Consider the following 18,270-nt stretch of genomic DNA (forward strand, 5'->3'; position numbering starts at 1 on the left):
AATTTTTCATGTTGAAGACATATTTACGTGATTGGAGAAACTTCATAAAAACGCCCAAATTGGAAGACATATTTATGATTGAAGGGCCAACCAAAAAAATATCTCCACAAATACAAGTATTAGCTAGTCAGTCGGTCATTCATTAACTCAGATCTGTTTTTCCTCAGCGTGACCCAGAAGACCCATCTGCGGCTGCCCTCAAGGAGCCCTGGGAAGACCGCGAACAGCGTATCCGTGAGGCATCTCCGTATGGGCACCTGCCCAACTGGAGGCTTCAGTCTGTCATCATTAAGTGTGGGGACGACCTCAGACAGGAGTTGCTCATGTACCAGGTGCTACAACAGCTGGAGGTCAGTGCTTAGCCACATTGCTATTAACAGTTTGTCACAGGTGATCTCAGTTTTAAGTCCTGGGTCCAAAAATAAGCGTTTACTGTAAATCACCTACAGTTTCATATTTTTCAAGTGACACATTTTGCTTGATTCTGATACTTTTATCCACTTTATAGAGCCATTGAAGAATTTTGTGACGTTTGATGAATTTCTTATTGGGAAAACTTAAGTTTTGGCATCAAGTGTCATTTTAAGGCCTTTATTCACCTCTGAAAGTGCATTTTTACATGGTAAAATACAGTACATGGTGAAATACAGTAAATCAATTATCATTTTTAAGCCATTCACATTGACTTAGGTCAAAATTGTTTTAATGGAATCTGCCACAGAAATTTTATGTTTGAAAGTTAAGTTAATTCAGATAATCTCAAGTAAAGTTAAAACTTGTTGTAACATAATGTTGTATTTTGTTTTCCTCTTATCAGTCCATCTGGAGGTTAGAACGAGTGCCTCTGTGGATCAAGCCCTACAACATTGTTGTCACCTCCAACGACAGCGGCATGATCGAGCCGGTCGTCAGTGCCGTCTCCCTCCATCAGATCAAGAAACACAGCAAGGGAACGCTCCTCAGCTATTTTATCAATGAGTATGGTCCTCCAAACAGTGAAGAGTTCCTCACTGCTCAGAGAAACTTTGTCCAGAGTTGTGCAGCGTATTGTTTGGTCTGCTATCTCATGCAAGTCAAAGATAGGTTAGTTCACATCTACTGTTATGTTGATAAAATTGTTACTTATTTTTATAGTTTTTTTTGATGAATAATGTGAAATTATCAAAAAACATATTTAAGAAGGATGCTAATAAAACAGCAATACAGCAAACATCAGTGTTTTAGAAAAAATAACTGAAAATTTATTGTTCATACAGTTTTTTGCTTAGGAACAAAAGAATTTAATAAACAGTGTTTTTAGTAATAAAATATGCTGATACAAAATGGTGATATGAGATGAAATTCTGTATGTCAGTTTCTTGAATTGAAAAATGAAATTAGATTTTAAATTTCACTTAGTGTATTTAGTGTATTTAAATACATTTTACTCGATATCCAGTTGCATTTGTGAATTGACATGGTTGTATTTTCTTGTAGACATAATGGGAACATTTTGCTGGACTCTGAAGGCCATCTCATTCATATTGATTTTGGCTTTATTCTGTCAAATTCTCCCGGTAAAAATTTGGGATTTGAGAATTCTCCGTTCAAGCTAACCCATGAGTTCGTAGAGGTAAGGCTCCTGTCAAATTGCCAAACTGTTTTTGTTACACATACATGTGCATCTGAAAGATGTTTGTGTTACACACATATTCATCTCTGAAAGAAGTTTTTGTTACACATAAATATGCACCCGAAAGAAGTTTTTGTTACACATAAGGATGCACCTGAAAGACGTTTTTGTTACTTGAAAGAAACAATTTTTGCAGTCACCTGTCGTAATTCTTTTCAACTTTTTTGTATGTTTGCCAGGGGTTTATTCAAGCATATTCTGAAGGGACTTTATTCTGTGTAGACTAATAAAATTATACTTTTTGTGAAGCCCTGAAATTTGCCAACCCAAAATCAAATTACATGTGCATAAATTGCACTGAAAGTGGCTATTTTATGTGTGAAAAGGTTGAGGAATTAGGGTAATTTTAAATGAAAGAAGCTGACTAAAAAAAATTAAGGTTAACAGTTGTGATCAACACCTGAGAGAATCTCTTCGGAGAAAGTAATTAGATGTAATAACTATGATGAAAGGGATGCACAAAATAAATGGTGCAGTAGTGCATACAGTAGACACAGAAGTAGTACCTGCAGGGCAACCTTCCACTTTCAAAGACGAAAAGCTTGAAAAAAATTTGTTGTTACATGTATACAAATTGATTGAAATATGTGAGCAAGCTAAACTTTGCTCGCTAAGCCAGTAATGTCATATCTCTTGTGACAGGTGATGGGAGGTCTAGGCAGTGACATGTGTGAATACTTCAAGATCCTGATGCTGCAGGGATTTGTGGCCTCCAGAAAACACATGGACAAAATCCTCATGTTGGTGGAGATCATGCAGACGGGTGAGTTATTTCCCCTTAGTCACTGGGGTCTCTCTGGCAGAGCACATTTGAGTGTAATTTATCATTGATAAAGAATTTTGATGAGTGATATTTTAAACACAGTGCTTTATGAATGGATTATATGGTTGTTGCAAAGTAGTGCTGAAGTTAACTGGTTATAGTAAATTGTGACGGATACTGTGTTTTGATATGAAGTTTTATCTCATTTTTAAAGCAATTCACCAATTTTGATGTTTGGTCATCATAATTTTTAATGAACACTGAAACAGCTCTATCAATATTAACTGTGTAGTGAGATTCAAATTCACAACTCAATGTATCCAGCTCCACTACTATAAAAGTGGAGCGTTGGAAATTGTAGCAAGCGTTTTGTTTTTTAATTGAGACTGTCTACATAGCAGGGTAATGGGAAGAATTTTTTCTGAGTAGATGTACTCTCTCTCTCTCAAGAACATCATCCTTCACATTAACAATTTTATGTGTTATTTTTGTTGTTTTTTATGGCAGGCTCTCAGCTGCCATGTTTTAGTAAGGGTGTCAGCACAGTGCGGGGATTAAAGGACAGATTTCACATGAGTCAGACAGAGGAACAACTCCAGCTGTTGGTGGATAATCTAGTCGAGTCCAGCCTTCATTCTCTCACAACAAAACTGTATGACGGCTTCCAGTACCTCACCAACGGTATTCTCTAAAAAGCCAGAAGATAGGACACTGTAAAAATCTGCATCTACTGTCTGCACACTCATTGGTGGATCAGGGTAGTCTTGTCTTTGATTGGTCAAATAAGAAAGAAGACTCCCTTGCTTCTGACATGCAGTTGTAAAAGTGATGCTGGGTTTCAGAAGAACCAGAAAGTACTTGAAAATGCAGTGAAGCTTTGTTGCTGATTTGAGGAAGTTGGAGTCTGTTAAGCCTGGTTACAAAGCTAACAGTGCAGATGTTACTATGACTGTACAGGTGCAAAATAATTATCATCTTCTGTGTGAATGTGTATACGCTGTAAATAATGTACAAATTGAGAAACACCATTTGCATGAATGAATGTACTCTGAGAATAATGTACAGATTGAGAACGGCATTTTCGGGAATGAATGTACACAGAGAATAATGTCAGGTTGAGAACGGCATTTTCGGGAATGAATGTACACAGAGAATAGTGTCAGATTGAGAACGGCATTTTCGGGAATGAATGTACACAGAATAATGTCAGGTTGAGAACGGCATTTTCGGGAATGAATGTACACAGAGAATAATGTACAGATTGAGAACGGCATTTTCAGGAATGAATGTACACAGAATAATGTCAGGTTGAGAACGGCATTTTCGGGAATGAATGTACACAGAGAATAGTGTCAGATTGAGAACGGCATTTTCGGGAATGAATGTACACAGAGAATAATGTCAGATTGAGAACAGCATTTGCATAAATGAATGCTTGCTATGAATGTGAATTGCCAGTCTCACCTGAGATTGAGACACCGATATAAGCAATTAAGCAGTCGACAAGGTAATTATTTCAAGTCCTCTATTTTTCATTGACGTAAATAAGAATGTTTTGTTTGTCTTTTATATTCTTTCAAGATGTCTTTAGTACATGTTCATCTCAGCGAGATTTGTGGAGGGGAATTTGCAGTTCATGGTGGTAGAGAAGCGTTGCTTTCTATGCAAATCAACCGTTGACTTCCAGTAAAGCTAGCTGGTATATCAAAGATACTTCAGTTCCAGTTCATTATTTGGGCATTTTTATCTCTCTCCTTTTTTTTTTCTCTAATTTTTTTTCTATAAAACTTAAGAAATCTTTCAATGGTATGTAAACTTCAGAAGTATTTTCTGAAATAATACAATGCAGACTTTTATAGTACAAGTGTCTTTCTTGTGTACAGTGTGAAGTTGTATATTGTTTTTGCCATCATATGATCAGTAATACTCATCACTTATCTAATCACTTGGCAAAAGTATGTATAAATAATCAGTGCATGTGTGTTCCTGAATGTGTACTGTGGAAACGGGGAGATAACTCTTGTTGACACATTAATATCATCATTACTTGTGTACCGAGGACATGACATCCATTTCAGATTTTCAGCCATGATTTCGAAACACAAGTTTCATCGAGTGAAAATCTGCCTTGTTTGTTCTGTCTGAAGTCATTTCTATGAAAATTGCGCCACAATCATACCTGTTGCTTATGAGACCGGTGCATGTTGTGATTTTTAGATTTTTTTTTTTTTTTGTTCAAACGAATGGAGAGTCTCATTATGTAGTGGACAAAACGAACCAATGCAATGGATGCAGTAAATGCAACATATCTATTTTAGTCAGTTGAGTCAAACGAATTACATATATTTATGTGTGTATTTGCCCATACTTATAATGAGTCAAGTGTGACTCAATTCCCGAGTCGTATATCGGACTATGTCAAATCTGATGTGGAAACTGATGACGAACTGTCATATTTATTTGCTCTAAGGGATGTGCTGGAACTTTTGAGGCGGACTTCTTCTGCGCAAATTCCAGTGAATATTCCACACAAATGATTATGTTGGTTTATTTACCCTTGTGTAGTGACAGGGCTACATTTTCTGAAAAATCGGACTTCTCCTTCCTTGAACTTAAACAAGAATAATTTTGTTTTATTCAGATCAAAGTTCCTTAAAAATTAAGCAGTTCATCCTAACTTTACCTTGTTCTCCAGTAACACCACAACTTTGTTGCTTTTATGTCTTTGGGGTGCAGGCAGCAAGAGACAAAAGGCAATGGACACAGAAATACAATGTACATGTAGGCTGGGGTAGGGTATTAGTTTTACTAAAAGGAGATAGTAGGAGCCTTGCATCACTTAATCCCATGTACATGAAGCCTAACTCACAGGCTCTTGATTGTTTTGGTAGGGGTAAGATCTACAGTATGAAAGCAACCCTCTATCTGATTGTCAATCTGGTCAAACTGCATTTCCTTACAGGTATATCCATTTGTAAAGAGACATGTTGAGGCTTAGAGTGTACTCAGTATACTGTTAATTACACATTTTAGCTTATGCTGGCTTTAATCTAATCTGAAAACAGCACCTGTTTAGACATGTCTGTGAACTGACGTCACAGTATCATGTCTTGAATAATCGAATAATTAGTCAGACTACAATCTTCCCGACTGGCTACAGTTTTCACATTAACATTTGCACAAGTTTTAGTTGGCAAAATTAACATGAGTGGTACATGTTTATGTCGAGAAAGTTTTCTATGCTTCTAGGGTCTATTTTTCAATGTTACACCCCACCTATAATACCTTCATACCCTGGATACATGTGAATTTACAAAAAGGGCCACTTTTAGGGGGTTTGTTCACTTCCTGTTTCAATTTTTGCAATACATTTAACTGACATGGAAAATCTTTATTTAATCAGTAAATGCCACACTTCCATGCATAGTTTTGTTTCAGACGTTAAACTGCACAGTTTATTTAATCACCCATGTTAATTTTATGTTTTTTCATTTTTTTTTTTTTGTTCGTTTAAATATTGCAAATGTGAAGCATTTGTACCAGTTATCATGTTATGCCTAATAGTGTAGGATTTTTAAAAGCGTAGCATTTGATTTTTATATTTGTTTCATTTGCCCTTATTTTTTACAACTGCTCATGTGTTAAATGTTTGTTTTGGATTAGCTTTGCTCTGTGTAATGTATTGTTAGGTGCTTTAGTTTTAGCTCTACCAAACATTTATGGTTTAACTTGGAAAAGAGCAGCCTGAAACCAATTTTTAGCAGCCAAGGAACTTGTGTTGAAGGGGCGGTGGGGGGCTGCTTATCAATTGCATGTACAACTACGGTACATGTCCTAAAGTAATTATATGCAGCCATCAATATGTGCTCAACAAGTTAAATAGAAATGGAACATTTTTTTTTTTTTAATTCCTGGTATCAGAATGCCTTGTCCTACACATAGCTGAATAAATGCTGTCCACCGAAAATTTGTTTAACCATCTAAAGAGCACAGATGTTGTGCAACAAGGCAATCAGACTCACTCATAACATGTATGCTTGTATTTATCATATTTGTGTTTTAACTGTTGGCCGAGTGTAGCCAAGGCAACTTGATCGTGTTTTCAGAATGTGTGATATGTCATTGTCAATCAATCATTCATCAAATAAACTATTTTATCCGCATACTTTTGCTCGTCAATTTCCGTTTTTCTGAATTAACTCCATTGAATGGATATTTCTGATACATGTACATCTTCATCGCCTTGGGTTTTCGAATGTGAATGGTCAGTCTGGTGTATGCATACCAGAATATTTAAAATTTGTGTTTCAGGCTACAGTATTTCACTTCGTCTTTTTCTGTGTAAAGATAAGCATAAGTACCAGTTAGCCCTGGTCTCGGTGTACTTGGGTGTTAGAGGGGTCACAACTGGTGTCTTCAGGATGGTATTGGAGTGAGCCATTAGAATTCTCCTGTTACCAGCATTGCACATGTACTGGTTAGTGCTTACAGGTGTCACATTTGATGTTTTCAGGATGATATTTCAGTGAACAAGCATGGTTTGAAGTCTGCTATTGCCCGAATTCCATAAGTCCCAGTTAGAGCTTGTGCTAGTATACTAAGACATGATACTAATATGCCCAAGACACCCAGGCACATTATACTGACACCAGGCCAACCAGTCCTGTTTCCTTGCTCTAACCTCTCAGTGCTGAGCACCAAACGAGGCAGCAGCAAGTACCATTTTTAATGTCTTTGGGTACGACCCGACCTGGCTTTGATCTTGCTTCTCCCGACTTTGAGGCGAACTCTCTAACCATTAGGCCACTAAAGCAGTCTACTTGCAACTGGTGTCTTCACAAAGATACTTCAGTGAATGTGCATCAGTGGAAGCTTTCTGCTGCCATCATAATCCCTTTAACTTACAATTAAGGTACCATTTTATTTTGTGTTTTATGGGCGAGGCGATACTAAAAATCCTAAATGAACTAGAAATGAAAATTCACTTAATTTGTCTCATCTTGATGTTCGTATGACTTCCTCTTTTCAACACATTCCTGTATCATGTAAAATGGACTTCAACAGGATATGGCATAGTCAACATTTTCAACAAATTATGTGCCACATGACAACTAAGCACGCCCGCAAGATAAATTTTGCTATTCATGTCTCCAGGCATTTATTTCAGTCACAGTTTTTGCCACATATTCGAACAAAAGAAAGAGTACAAAGGTCTGCCAGCAATCTGCAGAGCTCTATCACTTGTGTGCCGGCGGCCGGCATATAAGTGAAACATTCTGGAGTACGACACAAAACTCCAATCAAAAAAATAATGATCAACTTTTCGAATTTTACTTTTCAGCTCATACTCTATACCTTTCGCAAAATTGGTATTACAGGCTCCGTAGTAGCACAATTTTACCTTCCTCCACTCTTCCTCAATCCTCCACTCTTCCTCAATCCTCCACTCTTCCTCAATCCTCCACTCTTGTTGTCTATGTCATGCTGTGCCTAATAAATCACGATTCCTGATTGGGTAAAAAGAATTCTGAGGCATGGCCATACATCATTTAATTGGTTCTTTGGTTGTTGGTAGTCTCCCTACAATGGGAGACTCGAAAAAGAGCTACACAGACGGTCCAAAATGACAGTAGAACGCATCATTTTTTTTCTGTGATGTTGCAGTGTATGTGTACCTTATATATGTTTTATGATAATTGTGACACAATAAAAGGAAGAACAAATGAGTTCACAGAGTTTGGGCCATCTTGACACAGGCCGAAATGAGTTCTACGGGTTCCCCACTGCTTCCACGCATCTGACCATCTTATAGCCTGTTTCTGTATACTAAAGTTTGTGAACACAAGGAATATTTTCCAAGAAGATTTTTTTTTCATTGTATTTATTTACAAATTCACACCATTCTAAAGTCACTTCCATATAATGACTTTTTAAACAGGAGGTCTACCAAACATATTCATACTTTAATAACTGAAAACAATTGACTAATATTAATGGCGTTACTTCTTGTTCCATTCAGCCTTCTCAGCTTTTTCTGCCAAAACTTCCTTCAAATACGGCTGGAGGTAAGGAACATCCTGAAAGTCAGAAGCAACCAGAGTTTATTATTTATTTGACACATGTACTCAAGAATATTTCACGCTTGGCCCTGGGACAAAGTTTAAAAATAACCAAAAATTTGGCGTGTTCATTTCCGTTATTTTATCTGAAATTTGTTGTACAATACCTTACCCAGAGTTCACGCAGTCAAGGAACAATTTTGAAGTGATTTGAAATTTTGACTTAAATCCAAGATTGCTTTGTGAGCCCGGGGCATGGTAAAAATCAATGACATGAATTACTTACTAAAAAAATTCTGAACCCTGATGTTAGCTTATTTCCATAGCCGATAGGGTATCCTTCATATCATTTTACTATTTCTGCTTGATATCTTTTGGGGACTGAAGTAACGCTTAAAGGTTACTGCTATCATTCAAAGAATTCCACATCATACTCCTTCGAAGGTGATTTCAGAAACAAAAATTCAACTCTGTGAACTACTTACTCTGTGAACTACTTTCAACTCCTTTTAATTGCACGCTTTTCACCAATGACTTACCATATCATAATTCGTCCATTCTTCCTTCGGCAACACTGTTTTCTTATTGGACAGACTAAGTGCCCGAGCTATACGAAACACTCTCTCATCATACAAATCCTTGGGCAGCCGTCGAATTGCCTCCTTCACATCTTCTGTCTCGTTTAGGCAATCATCTCTCATCAAGCCTAAACATGCAAATTAGAACTTATGTTCCATTCTGAACCAGGTGGATTACATGACCCAAACTAGGCAATCATGATAAAGTGAATGATATCCAGGGATTTCATTATGGTCTTAAGGAGCAATTTATAGCTGTGACAATCAGATCTGCAATCTGTGTGCCGAAACACATTTTCATATGTTTCAGCTATTAACTAACATGGATGTTCCAGGTCAATAATTGCAAGGTCAATTCCCAAAACCACATTCAACACAAACCACCAAAGAACTAAGAATGTATATCAGGTACAAAATTCATGTCTTTTGGTGTCAGTCACACTTTTCACATTCTGTGGATATTTTCCTACCCAATTTTCTTTCAGAAACTCAATTTCAAACATATTTAAAAACATTTTTTTCAAGCCAACAGCAGAGAAACTCAATTTTATATAACTTAGTATTTCACATGAATAAAACTCAATAATCATAGGTCTTCTACACTTTTATTGCAAAACAAAGAAAAAGACATTTTTGTATTGGACCATGTGTGAGAAATTCCTAAAGGAGATTGTGACAGTTTCTAAAGGCCAATGTTTGTGTGTGTAGATGTCCTATGCAAGCATACTCATGATACTGGAGCTCTTTATTGCTTACCATGCAAGATTTTGGTGGATTTTGTAGGCTTGCATAATATTTTCTGACAAACAGACTGAAAAAATTTAAAAGCCGCTGAAGTTACATCAAAACAGTGATTTTTGGGAGAGGCAAGAATGGTCCTGAGTGTCAGAATTTCAACACAGCAGCACACCCCGAGTACATCTAGAAGGACTAACCTTAGATGTTAGAGACAAGTCTGCTATCTCTCTTTATTTATTTATTTATTTATTCATTTGATCGGTGTTTTACGCCATACTCAAAAATATTCCTCTTATATGACAGTGGCCTGCATTATGAGGGGAGGAAACTGGGCAGAGCCCAGAGGAAATCCACGACCATCCGCAGGTTGCTACAGACCTTCCGACGAAACTATTTCTATTTAACCTGAAGTGAAATTTTGCAGCAGTAAATGACGATTCGAATCAGTGACATAGAAAACCACGTAGAAATGAGCAGAGGGGTTTAGTCTCACAGCTGACTGCCACATTTACCATAGACTGTAGATGGTCAAAAAGTGATTGATCAAGTCAATGAGTATGTTAGCTTACCCAGCTCACAGAAGTAACTCTTGCTATACAGCCATCGACCCAAAGTCGCTCTCCATGCTGGAACTGTCGAAAAGAAAAGACAAATTTTTGAATCCCATCCCACAGCTGTCCAACATTTTAGCATGATAACATTCTTGGTACTGAAACTAAGAAACAATAGAAAGTACGATGGCAACAAATGTCATCATAACATCAGAATGAAAACTATGAAATGACAATTTCAAATACACTCATGTGCAGCACATATTTCAACCGGACAAACTTTGACAGCAACGACATTTGGACCAACCGTGATCCACTTGTATAACACTAAACAGTGAAGGTGTTTACGACATGGACAAGATTCAAAAATGCTCGCGTTGTTGTTCATTTGGCAACAGAAAAAATGTTAGCCATACAATTTACAAGAAGGACACGAATGGCTACGTATGAACAACGTCTTTAAACGTTTCCGTGGCCAACAATCAAATAAATCCAAACTAATTCTCACTTTGTTTCACGACCTGCTTCGCCGGAGCTGCCATTTTCGATCACCTTGAGGACGCAGAGGATTCTGGGAAAATGTTAAAGATCTTGTCACGTGACAACAAGATGGCGGCCGGAGTGGGCGTGTAAAGTTACTATAGCAGACGATGCCTTGTTTTAACAAAAAATTGTACTGTAAATTGAGGTCATAATTTTCTATTGACGTCACAGCGTCAAAGTTCTGCTTGGAAGTCAACATGCCAACTGCCACATTAACCGTAAGGTACGACAGACACGGCTTCTAAATGGAATTCAGTCAGTTTCGTTCAGAATTTCATCTAGTTCAAGCACGCGATCTTTTGCCGTTGAGTTTTAGTTTGAACGGCTTAATACTGAATGGCTTAAGTGTTAATGTAACTAAAACATCTATATGCACATATATGTGAATCTACTACCCAACAAATAAGAAAAAGAGTGATTTAAATATGTATAGTCTTCAAATGAATCCCCTTTTCTTGTCCTGGCATGCTCATCGAGAGTGTGTGTGTAATTTATGATATTCATCGTAGCAGTGTTTTAAAATTTTGTTTATCATCGTAACACTGTTATGATGAATGTCAGAAGTTTAAAGTAGCACACTGAGTCAACCTAGTGGATTACTTTCGCTTCAGCTGCATAAATCCAACTATATGTACTGGTAGCTAAATGAACTCTGGCCCTCCTTTATTCTCACATCAGAAAATTTTTTTAAGTGCATGAATTATTGGCATTGTTCTATACTTTTTAGGGAGGTGAAAAACAAAGAGACTGGTCTTGACATCTCTATTCCGAATTACAAAGAGACACCAGGTCTTCTTGGCAGTACTGTGAGCTTCAATGTTGTTGTTGTCTCTAGATTATCTTTCTTCAAGTCGCCAAAACATAAAGAAAGTGATGTTGTTCAGTTTATGGTAAGAATATGTCCTTTCATTTATAGCTGGATCATTTGTGTATAGATATATGTAGTCAAATATTTCACAATGATTAGAATACCAGATACATAAATATACATGTAATCAGCCAATCCTACTTTCATTCCGATCAGATATTATATAGGGATAATGATTTATACTGAAGGAAAGTAATGGAAGAACCATGTGATGTACAGATGATAGGTACATGATTCCACCATGGGGCCACATTTGCTCATCCATGGGCACCATATGACCACTCTTGGGCAGTCATGTGCCCTTCATAGGGCCACTACATACATATGTCTGCCCTAGAGTCGTATGTATGTTTATCATAATGCCATCATATGTCCATCCCGGGGCCGTGATATGTATGTCCATCCCGGGGCCGTGATATGTATGTCCATCCTAGGGCCATCATATGTATGCCCATCCCAAGGCCATCATATGTATGCCCATCCTAGGGCCATCATATGTATGCCCATCCTAGGGCTATCATATGTATGCCCATCCTAGGGCCATCATATGTATGTCTATCCTAGGGCTATCATGTGTAGGCCCATCCTAGGGCCATCATATGTATGTCCATCATAGGGCCATCATGAGTATGCCCATCCTAGGGCCATCATATGTATGGCCATCCTAGGGCCATCATATGTATGGCCATCCTAGGGCCATCATATGTATGCCCATCCTAGGGTCATCATATGTATGTCTATCCTAGGGCCATCATATGTATGTCCATCCCAGGCCCATCATGAGTATGCCCATCCTAGGGCCATCATATGTATGGTCATCCTAGGGCCATCATATGTATGCCCATCCCAGGGTCATCATATGTATGTCCATCCTAGGGCCATCATCTGTATGTCTATCCTAGGAGCATCATGTGTATGCCCATCCTAGGGTCATCATGTGTATGCCCATCCTAGGGCCATCATGTGTATGCCCATCCTAGGGCCATCATATGTATGTCTATCCTAGGGTCATCACATGTATGCCCATCCTAGGGCTATCATATGTATGCCCATCCTAGGGTCATCATATGTATGCCCATCCTAGGGCCATCATATGTATGTCTATCCTAGGGTCATTGCATGTATATCTGTCATAATGCCATCATATGTCCATTCTAGGGCCATCATATGTCCATGCTAAGGCCACCATATACTGAACATAAAAACACAATTTTGATCTCATTATTTCATATTCTTTTCTGCATTGTTGGTGCATGTCCAAAAATAAAGTATCAGGCAAAAAATGGATGTAATTGGTAACTAAAGGCAAAAACTGTATGGTACTTGGGGGAGATGTTGTTAGACATTTTTTACTATACATAAGTATGCCACATGTTCATTTGATTTTTCCAGGTGACCAGAAAATACCCAGACTTCGAACAACTGTATAACCAGGTTGGGGCGCAGTTTCCTGGAACAATTTTACCACCACTCCCCAAAAAAGTTCTACGATTGACAGAAACGGTGATCAAAGACAGAAAGTCAAAGTTGGAAGGCTTCCTCAAGTTCTTAGCTTGTACACCCAAACTAGCAACATGCTCCAAGCTGCTGGAATTTCTCGGTAAGAAGAATAGATTTTTATGTTCATTTAAAAACTTTGCTGATTATATGCTGCATGCTGAACATCCAAATACTTTTTGTTGTTTTGGACACATTTCATACATTCATTCTCCTTTATGTCACTATAGGCCCATTGGGTATGGTCAGATTCTCCTTAATGTCACTATGGCTCCATTGTCTATGGTCAGATTCTCCTTAATGTCACTATGGCTCCATTGTCTATGGTCAGATTCTCCTTAATGTCACACACTGTTTAGGCAACATGTGCGTACGTTTTCTGAAGGTGTAAATGCCATAAAAGCTGGACGGTACAGAAAAGGGGAGATTGGAGAGACAGAACAGAAGGTGGAAAGAGAGGAGAAGCCAGAGGATGAGGAGGAGGATGTCACCACAGCAACCGATGAGGATATGTTTGGTGAGGAAGAGTACCAAGAGCAAGAGGACATGTTTGGAAGAGGGGATGAACAAGACATTTTCTCCACGGCATTAGACCACCCAGATTCAGGAGCAGGTAACTCATGATGAACTGCGAGTGCTATTATGTGTTTGTTTTCAAGCCTATGTCAAGCTGTGCCAATTTTGTTGACAGTGCCTATGTATGAATGAACTAGTAACAGATTATTTGTCAGTTAGATCTCTATGTTTGCTACTTTGGGTTTAATGTCGCTGTTACGGGTAAAATATTAGCCAGTGCTGACACATTCACTGAAATGTCATGCCAAAGATAGCAGGACATAATGCTCCACCAAGTCACAGTATACTGACAATGGATGAACTAGTATTTGGCTTTTGATTTTCTACAAAATGCCAGACCAATATATTTGAAGGTTCCTAAATTTAATATTTTTGACTTTTTGTATATATGTTACTTGCATTGGTGTACGATTGTCAGAATTCCATTGCCTAGAAGTATGCAATTTCTCCATAGCTAGTCCCTACAGCACTTTACACTTTTCTTTGATTTCTAACACATTATGTGACGTATCTGTGCCATGTATTTTTTTCTCTCTATTGTGCAGCAAATGTTTGAGAAACAGCTGATGCATGGTGCGGAAAAATGTTCCCAAAACAGTTGTGTTGAAATACTGGAGAGTTTTTGAAAAAGGACAACAAGGACAACTAAATTACATAATTGTTTTAGAGTTACTTGGAAATTTGAAAATAGTCAACAGGTTCTTAACTGCATAGCAACAATGATTAGCAAAATCATAGTTTTTAAATATGGAGTTTCGGTTTCAAGGTGTGGCCAGTTCTTGTTGCGTGAACTTCTACAGAAGACGTAACATGTGTAATGCGCTGTGTACTTCTAGGTGATTTATTTATTTATTTATTTGATTGGTGTTTTACGCCATACTCAAGAATATTTCACTTATAGGACAGCCGCCATCATTATGGTTGGAAGTAACCTGACAGAGCTAGGGCAAAACCCATGACCGTCCGCAAGTTGGTGAGAGACATTCCCATATACGAGGTAGAGCTGGACTTGAACTCACAACAGCCGCAGCCTCCTGGGTCATAGCGTCTAGATGATTTACAGTGTTATCACTGCCTTGACATATTGGTAACTTCTTGACAGGCCTTGTACTGTTTTTGTTGAGTAACCAATCTTATTTTGAGAATGACCTTGAATGTTGTAGGTTTCATCACAGGAGGGGAGGCGCGACTGTTTGAGGAGCAGGATTTAGGGGGCGGGGTGGTGGAAGGCGATGACGAGGAGCTTCTTGGATTTCTGCCTGATGCACGCACGCCAGACAAGACAGTCACCATGGTAACACAAGATCAGGGGGAAGAAGACAGTTCAGATTTACTACAGTAAGTTATTGACTTTTCTGGCTTATTGCCAATTACTACAAGTCTTGGTGTTAAAAGAGGTAACATTGAATGTGGTTAGGCCATCAGTTAACAAAATTTATAAGTTTGCCATTATAATTGAGTCAGATGGTTCGCACAAAGTAATCAAATGTTCATGATGTTGCTGCTATTTTCTTTTTTTTTGTAATATGACCTAATAATGTAGTGAAAAACAGATTATAAACAGATCAAATTAATGAACAAAATCCTTCAGCCATAATGAGGAAATCTATCATCCTGTTTGACTAGGTATTTAAGTGGTATGCTACTCTTTCCTTTCTGTTTTTAGTATCGATGATGATTTGGACAAATTTCTTGTCTTGGAAACAAAAAAGCCTGAAACAACTGAAGAAGTATTGCTCAAAGACATGAACACAGAATCAAAAAGCCTGGCTGACACTAAACCAACTCTCAGTCCAAAACCCAAACCAGAGCTTCCACAAAAACCTGCCCTTGCTCAAAAACCAAAACTCCCTGGCAAGAAACCCACGTTACCAAAGAAACCAAGCATGGAACAAAAGGCTGGGGAGGAAGACCAGACAAGCAGACAACATGATAATACAGTGGCCAAGGGAGATAACCCAATGCAGGCATTGGCCAATGATGACATTTTAAAGTATATCCAGGACAATGCGTCATCTGCAGACAGTGACTTAGATTTGTTTTCCTGAAAACTCAAAATTAACTCTAAAAAGAGGAGTAATAAATATTATATTTTATCTTTTTTATATGCCACTCCGAACCATATTTTTTTTTCTTTTTCTTTCATAGAAGCTACTGACCAGTGAGGTTGTATTCCTTGAATCCAGCTTTCGCTACATGTAGTTCAGGTGTGGGTTTTAGTCAGAGTTTGTCAGATAACAAGCAAGACATAGTGGTTAACACTGGGCAGTTTCCTCCACCTGTGATACCTGTAATACAGGTGAGTAATTGGCCATGCCTCAATGTAAGGGTTACAGACACCATGTATTTGACACGTCACCCAATATAAAGGTTACTAACACCATGTATTTGACACCTTTACACAATTTGAGGGTTACTGACACTATATACAGTATTTGACACCAAGCCCAATATGAGTGCTACTGACACCATATATTTGACACTTCACTGAATATGAGGTTTTTCTGACAGCATGTATTTAATGTCTTGCCCAATATACCTGGGTAAGACTTTGTAAAAATCATACTTGCTGCTGCCTCGCATGCCATTATTGCAAAGAAACATGACTGGTCGGCCCTTTGTCGGTATAATGTGACTGGGTAGGGTGTCATCTCCTGTGTCTTCAGCATGATACTTCAGTGGTGGCATCAGGCACTTTGGTGGCATGGACTTGCCCTGCCACAAGAAGACACAGTATATGTACTCACAATTAATGACTCCTCATCGTTGTATTACTGAGAAAGTACAACATTAAAGCCTAAGTATACATACAAACAGACTGATGCTGATGCACAGGGTTTGATTATAGACGTGACTAAGCAAGCACTGTGCGCATATCGTAGGGTATATCGCATCGTACTTCATTCATTGATAATGAGTAAAGCGGGACAACATATGCCCGCTAATATTTATATCAGCCTGTGCAAATACAGAACAGCCGTCTTTGAAGCACTGTTTACGACTCTGAAATGCAAACACCATGCCCAGTGATTGTATGAACACTTGTCCAGTAGATTTTAAAGCCTTAGCCAGACTGACATGACTGAACCGGTGTCTGGGATTGATTTTTTTTATTTATTCATTGATCATTTCTAGTTGTCACCATACTCAAGAAGTTTCACTTCCCTGCATGCGACAAGTATTCTTTACCAAATTGTGGTTGTCTTTAACCATCATTAGTCACAAAAGCCTTGTGAACAGGCCAAGGCTGGGATTGAACTGCTCCTCGTTTGTCCTAGCAATTGAAAGACAAGTGTCTCAACCACATAGCTTGGGCCCACTTCATAGAACCGCTGTACCAGTACCTTAATTCCTCAACCTTTTCACATATGAAAGAGCAACTTTCAGTTCAATTTTTGCACACTTTTTAATTTGATTTTGGAGACAAAACAATATTGGTGGAATTAGCCAATTTCAGGTCTTGACAAAAAGTATAATTTTATCAGTCAGCACAGAATAATACTTGAATAAACACCTTGCACACATGTGAAAAGGTTGAAGAATGACATAAGTGCTGTACCGTTAGCAACAGTAAACGGCTTTTGCTGAAGCATTCTCTGAATTCAGGCTTTTCCCAGCTGTCTGTCACAGATGCAGAGCTGGTGTAAATCCTTGTTAGCTAAACTCTTTTCATCACTTTCATTAAAAAAAGAGCTACAACATTTTTCCACAAACTCTATACTCAACACCACAAACAAAAGAACAGTTGCATACAATCCAGGAAACTATTTATTATTTTTTTCTCCGATACAACATCTTCCATAAATTAACAATTAATAAATATGAGTCTAACATGAATACATTTTAGTACGGTTGCTATGACAACTAGAGCCACCTGGGCGAGTTGGATGAGGTTACACATTGCAAGTTAACAACAGAGGTTGATACAAAAACTAGGAGATCCATTGTCTTATACAAAATATATATACACATACACTAATACAAATGATACAAGAGGTACAGGAAATGCATGAATTAACGAGATGTTTTCCATACAAATGGCGTACAACCATGTACAACAAAAACAACAAGGAAAACGGGCATATAATTATGATCTGAGGACTTCATATTAAAAAAACAAAAAACAAAAAACAATCCACTGTAAGGCTTCAGGGATTCAAACTGTGACATGAATTTCACTGTGGATACATGTATGTCCACAGAGTTGTGACGACCTCCACAATTGTGACGTTGCACCCACTAATGCATTCATGAATGCATTACAATGCATGAAAATGTAGTTACAAATGGAACTTTTAAATACAGTTTCTTGCACTAAACACATCTGCGCACATCTTTTGGTACAAAATGGTAACAAAATGCACGTATAATGAAAAACCGTAAGTTTCAAGATATGCGATACCAGGTAAGCCCAAAGTAATAGTG

General features: G+C 38.0%; 3 protein-coding genes across 6 annotated transcripts in view; 2 read left to right on the forward strand and 1 right to left on the reverse strand.

The window, feature by feature from the left end:
- The window catches only part of LOC135464237 (phosphatidylinositol 4-kinase beta-like), a 40,010-nt gene extending 33,417 nt beyond the window's left edge, over positions 1 to 6,593 (forward strand). For 2 of the 3 annotated variants that reach the window (XM_064741742.1, XM_064741743.1), the window contains exons 11-15: positions 168 to 350; positions 818 to 1,083; positions 1,477 to 1,612; positions 2,315 to 2,435; positions 2,943 to 6,593. In XM_064741742.1, coding sequence (XP_064597812.1) covers positions 168 to 350; positions 818 to 1,083; positions 1,477 to 1,612; positions 2,315 to 2,435; positions 2,943 to 3,127 — 891 coding nt within the window. In that variant the 3' untranslated portion in view covers positions 3,128 to 6,593. The remainder of the gene's footprint in view (positions 1 to 167; positions 351 to 817; positions 1,084 to 1,476; positions 1,613 to 2,314; positions 2,436 to 2,942) is intronic. The other variant, XR_010443646.1, reaches the window with a different exon arrangement.
- Positions 6,594 to 8,284: 1,691 nt separating this feature from the next.
- On the reverse strand, positions 8,285 to 10,920 carry LOC135464238 (cytochrome b-c1 complex subunit 7-like). Its single transcript, XM_064741744.1, has 4 exons — positions 10,870 to 10,920; positions 10,380 to 10,442; positions 9,034 to 9,200; positions 8,285 to 8,512 (listed from the first exon to the last, which is right to left on the reverse strand). Exons 1-4 carry the CDS (start codon positions 10,901 to 10,903, stop codon positions 8,435 to 8,437), a joined length of 342 nt encoding a protein of 113 aa, XP_064597814.1. The 5' UTR covers positions 10,904 to 10,920; the 3' UTR covers positions 8,285 to 8,434.
- Positions 10,921 to 10,994: 74 nt separating this feature from the next.
- On the forward strand, positions 10,995 to 15,960 carry LOC135464111 (HCLS1-binding protein 3-like). 2 transcript variants are annotated; one of them, XM_064741602.1, is made up of 6 exons: positions 10,995 to 11,127; positions 11,632 to 11,794; positions 13,165 to 13,372; positions 13,655 to 13,882; positions 15,009 to 15,183; positions 15,512 to 15,960. In XM_064741602.1, exons 1-6 carry the CDS (start codon positions 11,102 to 11,104, stop codon positions 15,891 to 15,893), a joined length of 1,182 nt encoding a protein of 393 aa, XP_064597672.1. In that variant the 5' UTR covers positions 10,995 to 11,101; the 3' UTR covers positions 15,894 to 15,960. The 2 variants fall into 2 exon arrangements, with proteins under 2 accessions (XP_064597672.1, XP_064597673.1); XM_064741603.1 differs by having other exon boundaries at positions 11,632 to 11,710.
- The last annotated feature ends 2,310 nt before the right edge of the window (positions 15,961 to 18,270 follow it).

The sequence above is a fragment of the Liolophura sinensis genome, chromosome 3 (genome assembly GCF_032854445.1).
Source record: "Liolophura sinensis isolate JHLJ2023 chromosome 3, CUHK_Ljap_v2, whole genome shotgun sequence".
NCBI lineage: Eukaryota > Metazoa > Mollusca > Polyplacophora > Chitonida > Chitonidae > Liolophura > Liolophura sinensis.